Consider the following 14,686-nt stretch of genomic DNA (forward strand, 5'->3'; position numbering starts at 1 on the left):
AAACTCTTATTTCAAATAAATATATGAATAAATTAATTGAAAATATTTTTAAGTCTCATTAATGTCGTCTTTAGGCCACCATATCTATAGTCACCCTGATTATATATATATATATATATATATATATACATTTTTTATGTATATGTTTTGAGTGAATATATGAAGAGTATAAAGAGGGTAGATAAGAGGAGAGGAAAACGGTTGTTTTAACTGCCAAAGACTCGGTCCAAAACTATTTTTGCTACCTACACTCACTGTTTTTTAATCCCAATTATTTTAATTATTAATACACATAAAAAAACAAATACTATTAGTACAAATATATTTTTAAAATTCCCAAATCCTAATTGATTATCATTATTAAAGACCTTTTTTTCTAATTATGTTGTGTGTTTATCTTCATTTGGATTCTTCATGTTTGTGTAAATTTTCAGCAGAGAAATTATTGTCAGTCATTTGAAACAATTAATTATTGCATTATTCACTTTTGGATACATGGCATTTCTAAGACTTGGCTCCAAATCTGAGGCCTTCCGTCGTGAAGGCCAAGCTTGGTAAGCCCCTTTTCCGCTTTTTTTTTTCATTTGATGTTCGATATTTGTTTTGAGGCTCTGATTAATTTAGATTCGTGATGCATAAGACTTACTAAAGAAGAAAACACTCCCTATTAATATTTTTTTCATTCTTAAAGATGTCCAATGGAAATAAAAAAAATCGATCCATTTGTAATCATCCACTAGTTGGATTAATGGATCATTTGATTGGAAATGATAACAAAATGTATAAGTCGTTAGAAGGAGTTAGTCCCCCTGTCAAAAATACAACATTTGTGTCAAATTTGAGCTTATGCTTGTATTCTCTCTGTTCAGAAGTTCAACTTCACTTTTTGACTTTTGATGGTGCGCATCCGTGTTGAATTCTCCAAAAATACATTGCTTTTGGAGAATATGACATGCATCCGTTGATATTGTTGAAGAGTTCGAGCAACATAACATTTTAGCCAGTGGCGTAGCCACATGGTGGTCAGGGTGTCCAATTCGTCGGAAAAAAATACCGTATATATAAGTAAAATGATACACGAAATGATTAAATAACATATTTTGGACACCCTTAATATAACAAGTTGTTATAGCTTAGTGGTTTCACTTCCTTGGAATAAGGAAGTGCTTGTGTGTTCGATTCTCACTAGTTCTACTTTTTGAAAAGAGCTTTTGTTGTGCTATTTCTGGATACTCTTTGTGAAATTCCTGGCTCCGCCACTGATTTGATTTTAGCATACTAAAAGTTCAAAACACTTGATTCATTTTCTTCATTTTTGTTTCTGAAGTAGCAAAATTAGAAATGTTTTCTTTGAATTATGAAGCTTATGCATGAACTCTCTTCAGGCATTGCACATCAGGCCTTCCCAGTGATGTTACAATTGAAATTGGAGAAATGTCCTTTTATCTACACAAGGTACACCTCTTCTTCTTTTGTTGTTATCAATTACTCCCCCTCCGTTTCAACCTGATTGTCTGGTTTTGACTTGACCCGGAGTTTAAGAAAGTTAAAAGACTTTTGAATCTTATGGTCTTAAACTAAAGATATATAGAATGTACCAAAATGCCCTTTAATCGTGTGTAAGACGAACAAATTGAAACGGAGGTGTAGTGTTTGTGCATTTATCTTGTTTGTGTATTACTCTGCAGTTCCCATTGATATCAAGATGTGGACTACTAGCAAAGCTAGTTAAAGATTCATCAAACGACGACGTATCAGTTAGCGTCCTGCAGCTCAATGACATACCTGGTGGTGCTAAAGCATTTGAGCTAGTAGCCAAATTCTGTTATGGTGTCAAAATAGAAATCACTCCTTTGAATATAGTGAGCCTTAGATGTGCATCAGAGTATCTGCAAATGACAGATGAATATGGTGAGACAAATCTCATTGCACAAACAGAATCTTTTCTTAACGACGTTTTTGGGAATTGGACAGATACTATAAAAGCTCTTGAAACATGTGAAGAAGTTCTACCACATGCTGAAGAGCTTCATATTGTGTCCAGATGCATAAATTCCTTAGCAATGAAAGCTTGTACCGATACGAAGTTGTTTAACTGGCCTGTGTCTGAAAATGGTCATGAGGATACCACAGACGCGGAGGTGTGGAATGGTATATGCACGGGATCCAAGACACAGCCGATGACAGATGATTGGTGGTATGAAGATGTGTCGTTCCTTAGCTTACCTCTGTATAAACGGTTGATTCAGGCAGTTGAAGCCGGAGGAATGAGGCCGGAAAATGTAGCAGGTGCAGTTGTGTTTTATGCAAAGAAATATATTCCTTTGATGAATAGACAAGCAAGTTTCAAGGATGCTACTAGCCATACTAATAAATCAGGATCAACAATTTCAACTCCATCAGAAGCAGACCAAAGGGCACTTTTAGAGGAGATAATGGAGTTGTTGCCTAATCAGAAAGGAGTAACAGACACCAGGTTCGTAACTTGTTAGAGAAAACACACTTTTAATTACTTAATCATATTATGTCTTGACACCAAACCACCTTCCAAGTTCATTGTCTCCTCCCTACCCCCTACCACCCCTCGATCACTCCATCCGCATAGTGTTTTTCTAGATGACTGAGAGCCTGTTTGGATTGACTTATTATAGATGTTTTAAACTCAAATTAGTTTTTAGCACTTAGGATTCCTGACTTGCTTATAAGCCATAGGCTATAACTCCATCCAAACAAGCTCGTATAAATGCTCGAGACAATAACTTCTTGCTTACTTAGCAAATATTAGAAAATAAGTAAAAAAGTCACTTATATTTCGAAAAAAAAGTTCTAAGAAAACATCTTCATTCTTACCAAACACACCTTCCGCTTGCTCTGGTACCATACTGCATTGTGTGAACTATCTTATTTAGAAGTTTAAGTTGCTATAGAGAGCATACTTTTGATTACGTATTTTACATATCAATACAGGTTTCTTCTTAGGCTGCTCCGTAGCGCTATGATGCTACAAGCAAGTCCATCTTGCAGGGAGAATTTGGAGAGAAGAGTGGGATTGCAGTTAGATCAAGCTGCACTAGATGACTTGTTGATACCAAATATGGGATATTCAGTAGAAACTTTATATGACATAGACTGTTTTCAGAGAATTTTGGATCATTTTATGTCAATAGACCAGGCTTCTTCTGCACCATCTCCATGTATTATGGAAGAAAACCAATTGATGGAAGGTTCAACTTCCTTGACTTCGCTAACAAGGGTAGCAAATCTAGTGGATTCATATCTTTCTGAGGTCGCGCCTGATGTTAATTACAAGTTCCCTAAATTTCAGTCTCTTGCTGCTACAATCCCGGATTTTGCAAGGCCACTTACTGATGGTATCTATCGTGCAATTGATATATATTTGAAGGTAACAAGTAGTTCTATATTTCTGTTAATGATATGCGATTTTTCTTACTTCAAATGTGTTGTTTTATCGGGTTGAAGTTGATTCTTTTGAAATTAGAATGTCATTGTAGCAACTAGTTTTTGATTTCTCATAGTAATTTTGATGAGTTTCTATGTTATGGTAAAGAAGTAACTAGAATTGACAAAATTCACTTCTCTACCTCTTCTTCTACAATTACCAATTAATGCTTATCGTTGAGATTTATGATAGTAGAAGGTATAGGTAATTGCCTTTATTTAGGTTTGTTTTTCCTTCCTTACAAGTAGTAGTAGGTTTATTCTCGTAGTTCCCTGTCCATCGAATTATGTAACTACTTGTTATTTCTTGTGCTTCAGTTATCGTATCATTTGGTTATTGTTATTGTACCTTTTATCTGAATATGCTTCCCGTATTATTTACTATGTCCTCTTTGATTTTGTATTTTTCCTTTTTATGATGTGGTTACTTGAGCTGAGGATCTTTTGAAAATAGTATTTCTACCTCCATGGGGCAGGGGCAAGTTCTACGTACACTCTACCCTCCTCAAACTTAACATGTGGGATCATATTGTTGGGATTTACATATATTAAACTTCAGAGTGATCTGATATTGTGCACCCTTTCTTACACATTTCAATTTTTAGGCACATCCTTGGCTCACAGACTCAGAAAGAGAGCAAATCTGCAGACTAATGAATTGCCAGAAGCTCTCGTTGGAAGCTTGCACACACGCTGCTCAAAACGAGAGGCTACCTCTTAGGGTCATAGTTCAAGTCTTGTTCTTTGAACAACTTCGACTACGGACATCAATATCAGGATTGTTCTTTGTCTCAGATAATCTTGACAACTCCCAAAGTACTACTCTTCATGGAGGGAACCGGAACACAAACACAGCAAATGGAAGAGGATCAAGTATCGATGACATGAGGGAGCGTGTTGCAGAACTAGAAAAAGAGTGTAACAGCATGAAACAGGAGTTTAAAAAGGTGGTAAAAACAAAGAAAAAGTGGAATGTGTTTTGTGGAAGAAAATCTGAGTGTGACTTGAATTCAGTAAATCCCAGCAAGTTACAACCTCAACATGTTAATGAGCGTAAAAATCAAAAGAATGGAAGCTCAAGATGAAGGTAGACAGTTTTTTGTTCATTTCTTGCCATCAAGACTTCTTTTAGTATCATGTTATGGTTTGCACTCGTTATAATGTTTTTACAATTTGTTAATGTAGTGCGTAGATAATAGGCCAGTGAAGCTTTTGAGGTACTTCAAGGGTATCATGGATAGCTCATAAAGTTTAAATTCTGAATCCGTCTCTGGTCATGGATATTGGTCTGACATTTGACAGACAAGATTTCAGTTTTTTGTTATAGGATGTGTGAATTCTATTCATGTTGGAAGATTTAGATAAGACAAGATATCTATTCATGTATGCTACAATTGTTCATCTACCAAAGAGACCGAGTATATTCTTTCCACGAATGAACTACTTGAGTACAAGGCACGCGGAGTTTAGATATCATCCATCCTGGGTATGTTGTTGTTGTTGTTGTTGTATCATGCATAAAATATTACATAGATTCCAGCATAGCATAGTACAGTTATCATGTAATACAACTATCTTAACGCTGTATTTGCATGAGATGACCAATTTTTTGTATACAATCAACCACACATTCAATCAACAAATTAAGTTTTCAAACAAAAAAATTGTGCAACAATTCCCACATTCATTTCACACACCAAGATAACACATCCCAAAGAGTGATCTAACATGTCATTAGTCAACATATTACAGGTCAGAATCTTTCCCCAAGGCAATTTTAGAACATACACTGTAAAAGAAAATATACTAAGTACTCGCATTAGTCGTACTCGCATTAGTCTAGATGCAGATACCAAAATTTTGTACCAAATTTGGTGTAAAACTAGTAGCAGGTGTTGAAGGTTGCAAGCATTTCATGAGCTTTGTTGCGATTTTCATCATTTCCAGGCCCTGCCATGTAAGATTTTACATTTGTAAGAAGCTAAAACACATTCAACAAGAGCTTTGAACCGTAAAATAACCATATAAGAGTATACATTGATGAGTTCTCGGCTCTGCCTTTTAAGAGACTACGCATAAATTTGAAACATGAACATGTGAGTTGTTTTACCTCAAGTTTTTCTCAATCAAAAAGATGTAATTTAACACATTCAAAATTGACGCCTAGGGGGTCGCTCTTCTGCAGCACTTACGCGAATGGACCTGCCATCAAGGTCCTGCACAACAAATCACACCAGATGCATAGTATCAGAACAGCCTGATGAACATATTGAGCATCTTTTCACAAAAACTCAAAGTCGAATGAGAAACAACATCTAGCAAAGCTGAAACCAAAGTAATTTGTGGTTCAACTAGTAAACAGATATCGGATGATTCATAATCCTTGTTTAATCAGGGTTAATAAAATATACTTACAAAGCCATTCAAGCTATCAATTGCCTTGTTGACCTCTTGAGCAGAACTGAATGTCACAAATCCAAATCCCCTTGATCTACCACTATCTCTGTCATAGACTACTTTGCAATCCACAACTTTGCCTTGATCACTGAACAATTCTCTAAGTGAAAGGTCATCGACACCCCATGAGAGGTTTCCTACATAGACTCTGTTGGAGCTATCGAAATTTCTCCCACCTCGTGCACCTCCATAAGAGGAATTCTCACTTCTCCCACCTCCATAAGAAGAATTCTCACTTCTCCCACCTCGTCCACCTCCAAATGAATTCTCCCTTTTCTCTGGTGCTGGCCCAGAGTTCACTCTCAATGCCCTCCCGTCGATTTCCTGCAAGAGAAACATCAAAACATTTACTTAGATATGCATGTCCAAGCACTTCTTTTGGAAAGACAAGATTTTTAGATTACACAAATGACAAGTTGAAAAGTGAGACTAGAAAGTGTTTTCATCAGCAGCTAATTAGCATAGCAAGCCATATTCACTTATCGAAACATTAAACAAACATTGTAATATAAGTACACTTGAAGATACTAATAAATGGCAAGAACAAAGAGCAAAACTTTACATATCCATTGAATTGTTGCTCAGCAGCTTCCACTTCCGCTTTCGACGACATTGTCACAAAACCAAACCCTCTGCTTCTTCCTGTGAGCTTGTCATATATAACCTGCAAAATTATAACAACTTCAATACCTTCCTATACAATCCTTGCATCTCACATCCACTTAAAAACTCGATATAGAAAACAAATCTTCTCGAGCTCACTACAGGGAAAAGTACAAAACACAGCCCTTTCTCCAAGATACTTGAGCAAGCATGGAGAAAACGTTTACTACTATATCGAAAAAGTTTCATAGCATGTTCTCATTATCACTATTTACCTAAAACATTTTATATTTTGACACACAATCGTTAAAATTTCTAGCTCCGCCACTTTTACTTATTTAATTACGTCTTAACATGACCATGTACCTGCAAATACTCTGCTAGCTATAACAGGGCACAATTCTATTTACTTAATTATGCTTTTAATCAACATAAATCAGCAAAATTAACGTTTCCCAACAATAGAAACAATGAATAATTAGCTTAATTACCTCAACCATCTCAACATTTCCAGCTCGTTCGAAAAGCTCAGCAAGTGCAGCACTGTCAACACTGAACGGCAAATTACCAACAAAGAGTTTAAGGTCCGGAGAGAAATTGGGTTCTTCTTCTACTTCTCCGACATCATCTTCCAATTGGTCAAATTCAGATAACGCCACGTTACGAACAAACCGAGAACCGAACGAAGAAGATTCAAAAGGCTTGATAGAAGAAGAAGGAGTTGAAGAAGATAAAGAAAGATTCAGAGAAGATGAAGGAAGAGAGAAGAAGGAAAATGAAGTTGGTGCGGAATTGGGTTTTAGAGAAGAAAGGGTTTGTGGAGTTACAAAGAGAAATTGAAGAGAAGAAACTGAAGAAGCCATTGTTGATAAGGCGCCGAGTTGATAGTGTAGTAGAAAAGATAAGGTTTTTCAAGATTTTGAAGGTTTTGAAGAAGCAACGTTCATATTTATAAGTGGGAAAATGCGTAGATATTTTCATTTTTTTAGGTTTAGGCCTAAAAGGGGGAATAAGGCCCAATGGGTTAATTTGGTTCTATATCAAGAAGCTTTATAGCCAAAGTGGCAAATATCAAAGCCCGTTAGATTTTTGTATTCTCTTTGAGGGTTGGATTTAATTTTGAGTAAATTTTAGAAATAGCAAAGATAAAAATTATATTACCAATCTTTTTGTTTTGTTATTTGTGATTCATAGTCAAATTATGTTTGCTATGGAGCATCTGAATTGTATAAATCGCAGCGATTTGTATAAATTGGACATCTGTGTCTATGAAAATTGTGTTTATATATGTATATGTTCTTTGTGTTAGGCTAGAGTGGTGAGCGAGATTATGAGAGAGGCGATCGAGAGAAGGCAGAAAGTGGAGAGAGGTGAATTGTATACGTATATCGGTTAGATAATTGTATATATGTAACTACTATGTGTATATATCAATGATTGTGTTTGTATAGCTGCATAAAATTTGAATTCATATACAATTGAATCGAGTTAAAACTTTTGTATTTGTGTATCAAATCTCTCTCTCGCTTTATACAAATACAAATTATACATTGTATTTGTATAATTTGTGTTTGTATAAAGAGAGAGAGAAAGGCAAAACAGAACTAGGCAGAGGAAGATTTGTATTTGTATAATTATGATTGTATAGGACAGAGAGATATGTATTGTATTTGTATATACAGTATCTCTCGTTTTATACAAACACAAACACAAATTATATAAAGTGAGAGAGGCGAGGGAGAGAAGACTGAGAGTGGCGATGAGATTCTAGAGAGAAGGGAGCGAGGCGAATGGCAAGAAGTTTGCTACAAATTGGCATTAAATAAAACCGTAGCTATAACATTTATTTTGAATTAATAATTTGCTATAATTTACAATTTTCCCTTTAATTTATTCGAGGATTGTTTGATAAAATTCCATATGTGTATCATGCATTGTGTCCCATGTATATCATAACATATATGAATGTATATCTCACAATATATCTATTTATCTCTTATTATATCTGTGTGTATATCCATGAAAATTTATGTGTAACATATATTTATATATGTTTTTGAGGGTTTCTTTATTATTGAACTTTTGTCGTCTGTAATCACCATTTTTTTTGGGTTGTTTTTTTATTGGATTTTCAATATGCATGTACTAATTTTTTTGATATACTTATTCATGTTTGAATGTAGATATTCAAGTGAATTCTTATGGGTGATTTTGAATCCAAGCTTAAAGATAATGGACTATTTTAGACCTTTTTTCCTCTTTTCTCTTTTTAATAAAATGCGCAGTTAATTCAATTTAAGAATTGGTGCAACAAAGATGTTTGATAGTACGCTCGAACCAACTAATTAAAAGTTTTTTTATTTCTTTTCATTACAGGTCTTCTACAAGGTACGTCTTTGTCAATTATGAAGATTTTGGGTCAGTATTAACTTTCTTTGACTTTTATTGGTGAGTTTAAGTTGTTATATTGAACTCCTCACGAATTATATTGTTTTCTATATTTTCTAATGAATTTCTAAGTGGGTTCTAACAAGAGACTCATGTCTGCTACTTATATCATATACGACATGAAGCGCATTGGTCATTTGATATAAATGGTGGGATAAAATAGTTATGAGATTAGTTGATGCCTCATATCACATGAAATGAAGTTAATCTCAAACCTTATCTCGAGATTGTTTTTCGTATCTTATCTAATGTACCAAATTACCCTAAAGGTATAAGTTGATACTTGAAATACTATTACATCATGTCGGTTGAGTAACTTTAATTTGTTGGAGTGTACATGTAACACAAATTACATGTTGGCCAATCTTCTTATATCGTACATTTGGAAAAATTACTGAAATACATGTCTTATGTTTTCCTTATTTTTAATATTCCCTTTTATTTCTAAAATCCCTTATTTCTCTCCTAATTCTAAATTATATTATAATGTATCCGAGCTAGTTTTTAATGTATCCAAACTACATATTATGTATCCGGTTTATTTTATAATATATCCGAGCTAGTTTTTAATGTATCCGAGCTACATATTATGTATCCGATTTGTTTTACTTTTTCAGGGATTAATGTAATTACAAACTAAATAGGGATAGATTGTAATTTCATATTAAAACTATGTGATTCCTACGATTTATATTTTTTTATTTTGCCTCAAGTTTCATCCGTGTGGCCATATGCATTCTTAAATGACTTCAATTTTTCAATACTCTTAAGTCTTGACAATTTATCTCTAGATTATTGGAGTTGTAAATTACTCTTTGTAAGCACAAAATGAAGTACTTAAGTAAACTATAAAATGAAGTAGTGTTATGTTGTGTAATTTTCATACAATGTGGTTAAATTGTACAAGAGAATTGATATACCAATTTTCTAGAGAGAGAAGTCTGAGTTGATCCAGCTAAGAAGCTTAAGAATTTTGGAGAGCCTATGTTGTAGTAAAATTCTATGATATTACGCATAGAATTTTTGAAGATATGTATTTGCCCTTACCTAACATTTCATATATAAGTTTATGCAATTTTAGCTTTTAGTTTTTTCATGTGCTATTTTGTCAATCTTTTGTTTAATTATATTTATCATCAAATCACATGATAATATAAAATGTTGGGATCGTGTTGAGGTGAGTCTTGCTTATCTGGTATATATATAAACACTTAAATTAAGAAAACAACAAGAACCGAAACCATAGCTAAATATTAAATATTAGGAGTTTTTATTATTATAAATAACTAAATATTTAATAGCTATACCTTTAATTAATTTCAAAGTTATAAATATTTAAAATAAAGTTGATGGCTAATTTAGCGTACACGCATTGCATGTGTATGTAGAATTATAAGTTAGACCTCACAAACTTATTGAAATAACGAGCGAATAAATATCGAAATATGAATTCAAAGTTATTTTTTATTACTAACGCATTAAAACACACTCAAGAATAAAGCAAAGAAGAAAAAAGAACTTTACCATTATGAGAGGGGGATGTAAAATCTTTAATGCAAGCTAGTAAAAATTATTAGGTAATGAATGAAGAGGAACCTTCACATATAGCCACTCAAAAATAGCTTAATTACTCTCCATAGCTATAGTTTGATAATTACAATTCGTAGCTACATGTTATAGGAGGAGAGAGGCGAGCGAGACTGGGAGAGAGAGGCGAGCGAGACTTGGAGAGAGGAGAGCGAGAGAGGACAAAGAGTGGGAGAGAGGTGAGTTGTATATTATACATATGTATTTGTATATATGGCAAGCGAGATTGGGAGAGGGAGGAGAGAGGCGAGCGAGAGAGGGCAGAGAGTGGGAGAGAGGTGAATTTGATATGTATATCGGTTAGATAATTATATATTATACATATGCATTTGTATATATGACAAGCGAGATTGGGAGAGGGAGGAGAGAGGCGAGCGAGAGAGGGTAGAGAGTGGGAGAGAGGTGAATTGTATATGTATATCGGTTAGATAATTGTATATTATGCATATGTATTTGTAAATTCTGGCGAATTATACATATACAAACGTGGCTAATTATACAAACTTGAAGTCAGCCCACATAATTAATGTATAATNGAGAGAGGTGAATTTTATATGTATATCGGTTAGATAATTATATATTATACATATGCATTTGTATATATGGCAAGCGAGATTGGGAGAGGGAGGAGAGAGGCGAGCGAGAGAGGGCAGAGAGTGGGAGGGAGGTGAATTGTATATGTATATCGGTTAGATAATTGTATATTATACATATGTATTTGTATATTCTGGTGAATTATACATATACAAACGTGGCTAATTATACAAACTTGAAGTCAGCCCACGTAATTAATGTATAATATTAGTCGTGAGTGGTAATTATAGCAACCTATAGCTATGATGAGTAATTAAGTAGTATAAGTTTGCTTAACCGCGTAATTTTTCCATGAATGAATTCTTTTACTTATAACATTAACATAAAGGATCTCAATATTTGTCAATATAATGCCAAATTTATTTATTTATTAGGGGGGGGGGGGGGGTATTTGACCTATATATACAAAAAAAAAAAAAATGAAATATGAACTATTTTATTCCAAATTTTAATCTACATTATATATTGCCATCGCAAAATTCCGAAAAAGATGAGCTATTAGATATCAAAAACCTAAAATGTGGGCTTTTTATGCCAAATTTTAGGTCATGTTGTCATAACAAAATTCCTATTTTTTCCTAACGTAATTTGATTTTTCTTTCTATCTTTTGTGATGCATCTTGTTTAAAATATTTTCTTTTACTTATTTTTTCCAATACCTCTTACCCTATATCTTAGGATTCCTCATTAAATATTATAATAATAATAATAATAATTTGAAGAAAATAATAAATAATGATTTTATCTATTATAAAAATTTTAATGAAGAATTCAATCAACACTTTTGAGGACTTTTATGTTTTGAAGGTAATATAGAGAGATTATAGTTATTCTTTTACCAATTTTTTTTAAAATTTAAACTATTAATTAGTACTATAATTTATAGTACTTTTTGTTGGGATTTATGCAGTTTTGATGATTGACAAAGAAAGATGAAACACGTCAGTCAATATGGTCCAAAGGTGTACTGACACGAGCAGTTAAATTCGAGAAAGCTGTTAGAATGAACAAAGACAAGAGTGCAGAAATAAAGGAATGGATAATGCTAATTTCGTGAGAAAACCCAAGGAAATAAATATCTGATGAATTGAAGAGAAAGAATCAATGAGTTTGATTTGAAGAAGGAGTCTAAAGAGGCAAGGAGTTTTAATTGAAGGAGTCTTACTTAAAGTAGAACTCTTCAAGTTACTGCTGAAATTGAAGTGTTGGAGTTTGACTACAATACAAAAGAATCAATGAATGTAATTTGAAGAAGGAGTTTAAAGAAGCAAGGAGTTTGAATTGAATAATGAGTCTTACTTAAAGTAGAACTCTAAGTCAAGAGAGTTCAAGTCAATGAGGAGTTTGAAGTAAACAATAGTTCTATGAAGAATTGAGCTTAAATAGAGGCGAAGTTGTCCAGAATACTTGTGCACTTATAGAGCAAAAAGAGCAATTGAGAAATTGACTTCGGAAGTGCTATAAGCGAACTGAAGGAACACATCGAAGAACCTAATCCTTCTACAGAGTTTATGTGTTAGGAGTTTTTCTTTGTGATTAAGTCTTGATGTAATCTTAGTTCAGTGAGTTATAAACTGAATTAGAAGTGTTGTCTTCAGGTTGTGATAACTCGAAGAGTTGGGAACATATACCTTGGGAGGTTTGTGTTGAAGGTTAGGAATTAGAGTTAGTTCCTAGGATTACAAGAGTTGTAATCTAAATCCATAACTTGAAGTTAAGGTAGGTTGCAAAGTTTGTAACCTATCTTTTGTGGAGGTTCAATGATTTAGTAAAGTTGGAGTTAAATCCTGTAGGGGTACAGGTCGTGGTTTTTTACACCTTTTGAGCCGGGTGTTTTCCATGTAAAATATTATGTTTTTACTTACTGTGCTTACTGCTTTGTTGGAGCACGTTAGGCAACCTGTTTCACACTTAGGCGAAAAGTTAAAATCAGTAAATTACTAGGTCGTGCAGACAAACAATTGGTATCAAAGCAGGTTTTCTTGTCAAAAGTTTAACCACTTAAGAATAGATCGAGATGAATTCTACACCTCCACTTGGATATTATGAAGGACAAGATATCAACAAGCCTCCGTTATTCAATGGACAGTACTGCTCATGGTGGAAAGCAATGATGGAAACTTTTATTCAGGCTGAGGATTATGAACTTTGGAATATAGTTATTGATGGACCAGAATACCCAACTAAGAAGGATGCTGAAAATAATGACGTACAAAGGAAAATAGTGAATTCGAGGAGGCTGACTTCAAGATTCTTGAAAAGAATGCCAAAGCCAAGTTTATTCTTATTTGTGGCCTTGGACCAGATGAGTATTGCCGAACATCTAGTTGCATAACTTCAAAACAAATTTGGAATACTCTCATCCGCACACGAAGAAACAGGATCAGAACATACTGATGATGGAAAGGTAGATGAGATCGCTTTCATGGCTATTGGAGATTCCGACGTGGAAGAAGAAGAAGCAAAATCTGAGGTAAGTATCCTTGACTTGAAACAAAAAATGCATTTTTTGTCTAAAAGAGAACTAATTAGCATGATAAGTAGCTTATTTGATGATTTTGAAGAATTAACCTGTGAAATAAATCAATTATTTAAAGATTTTGCAGATAAAAAATTTGAGTGCATGGATCTCAAAAACTACAAAACTGTAATTGAAGAAGAAAATTGTTCTCTAAAGAAACAGGTTAATAAACTTGAGTCATCAAAGTTGAATTTGAAATCTGAAATTCTTAAGTTGTCCATTATTGAAAAAGGAAAGATAAATGATACTGGGAAGAAATTAGAACATGATTTAAAAGAATGAAAAAATGATTTTTTCTGTGAAAAAGATAAAGTGAAAAAACTGAACCTAGAAATTTCCAGGTTAAAAATGGATCTTGAAAAGTCTAATAGATGGACGAATTTCTCCAGAATTGTTAAGAAATTGAGTGATAGGGTGCACAATGAGAAGGCAGGTATAGGATTTCATAAAGAAAATATTATCTCTGAAGATTTGTGCTATATTTGTGGTAAAATTGGTCATCCAACTACTGAGTTTTCAGTTGCTAATGATTTTAGAAAAAGAAATACTAAATTCACAAATGGAAACAGATTTATACCTGTTGGCAGAAACAGGTCTACTAACTAGCTGCCTAGATAGGCGAGAAGAAATCTGATTCACCCTTTTGAGCATAAGAAATGACCCAAGCTTGTCTGGGTTCCTAAGACTAACCCTTAAGCTATTTTGCAGGTGAAGCTAAAAGGAAGCAAGTGATTTAATTTATTGATATTGCTTGCTTAAGAGATATCAATGAAATCAAACAAAAGTTCCTTTCGCTCACTTCTCAAAAAGGGGGAATGTGTCATTTAAAAAAAAGTGGAGCTAATACATATGTAAAGGGGAAGAAAAAAAAATGAGGATTACAGTGAAACTGATGAAAGTGCATTGAAACACGTTGTACCACAGGTTTCATTTGTTGAACAGACGAAGGGCATATTGATAGGGGAACAATGAATCTTGAAACTGATTTATCCACAAAGTATGTGGTTGCTGGATCAC

At 33.7% G+C, this 14,686-nt stretch overlaps 2 protein-coding genes across 4 annotated transcripts; one reads left to right on the plus strand and one right to left on the minus strand.

Annotated features, from left to right (window-relative positions):
* Positions 1-492: 492 nt before the first annotated feature.
* On the plus strand, positions 493-4,547 carry LOC125865261 (BTB/POZ domain-containing protein At5g03250-like). The gene is made up of 5 exons (XM_049545463.1): positions 493-554; positions 1,386-1,455; positions 1,689-2,476; positions 2,968-3,403; positions 4,065-4,547. The coding sequence occupies exons 1-5, from the start codon at positions 496-498 to the stop codon at positions 4,542-4,544; spliced, it is 1,833 nt and encodes a 610-aa protein (XP_049401420.1). The 5' UTR covers positions 493-495; the 3' UTR covers positions 4,545-4,547.
* A 560-nt stretch (positions 4,548-5,107) lies between these two features.
* On the minus strand, positions 5,108-7,436 carry LOC125865156 (29 kDa ribonucleoprotein B, chloroplastic-like). Of its 3 annotated transcripts, none has more exons than XM_049545342.1 (6): positions 7,011-7,436; positions 6,479-6,580; positions 6,171-6,240; positions 5,875-6,131; positions 5,570-5,675; positions 5,108-5,409 (listed from the first exon to the last, which is right to left on the minus strand). In XM_049545342.1, exons 1-5 carry the CDS (start codon positions 7,380-7,382, stop codon positions 5,610-5,612), a joined length of 867 nt encoding a protein of 288 aa, XP_049401299.1. In that variant the 5' UTR covers positions 7,383-7,436; the 3' UTR covers positions 5,108-5,409; positions 5,570-5,609. The 3 variants fall into 3 exon arrangements, with proteins under 3 accessions (XP_049401299.1, XP_049401298.1, XP_049401297.1); XM_049545341.1 differs by having other exon boundaries at positions 5,875-6,101; positions 6,132-6,240; positions 7,011-7,435; XM_049545340.1 differs by having other exon boundaries at positions 5,875-6,240.
* Positions 7,437-14,686: the final 7,250 nt, after the last annotated feature.

The sequence above is a fragment of the Solanum stenotomum genome, chromosome 5 (assembly GCF_019186545.1).
Source record: "Solanum stenotomum isolate F172 chromosome 5, ASM1918654v1, whole genome shotgun sequence".
Lineage (NCBI taxonomy): Eukaryota > Viridiplantae > Streptophyta > Magnoliopsida > Solanales > Solanaceae > Solanum > Solanum stenotomum.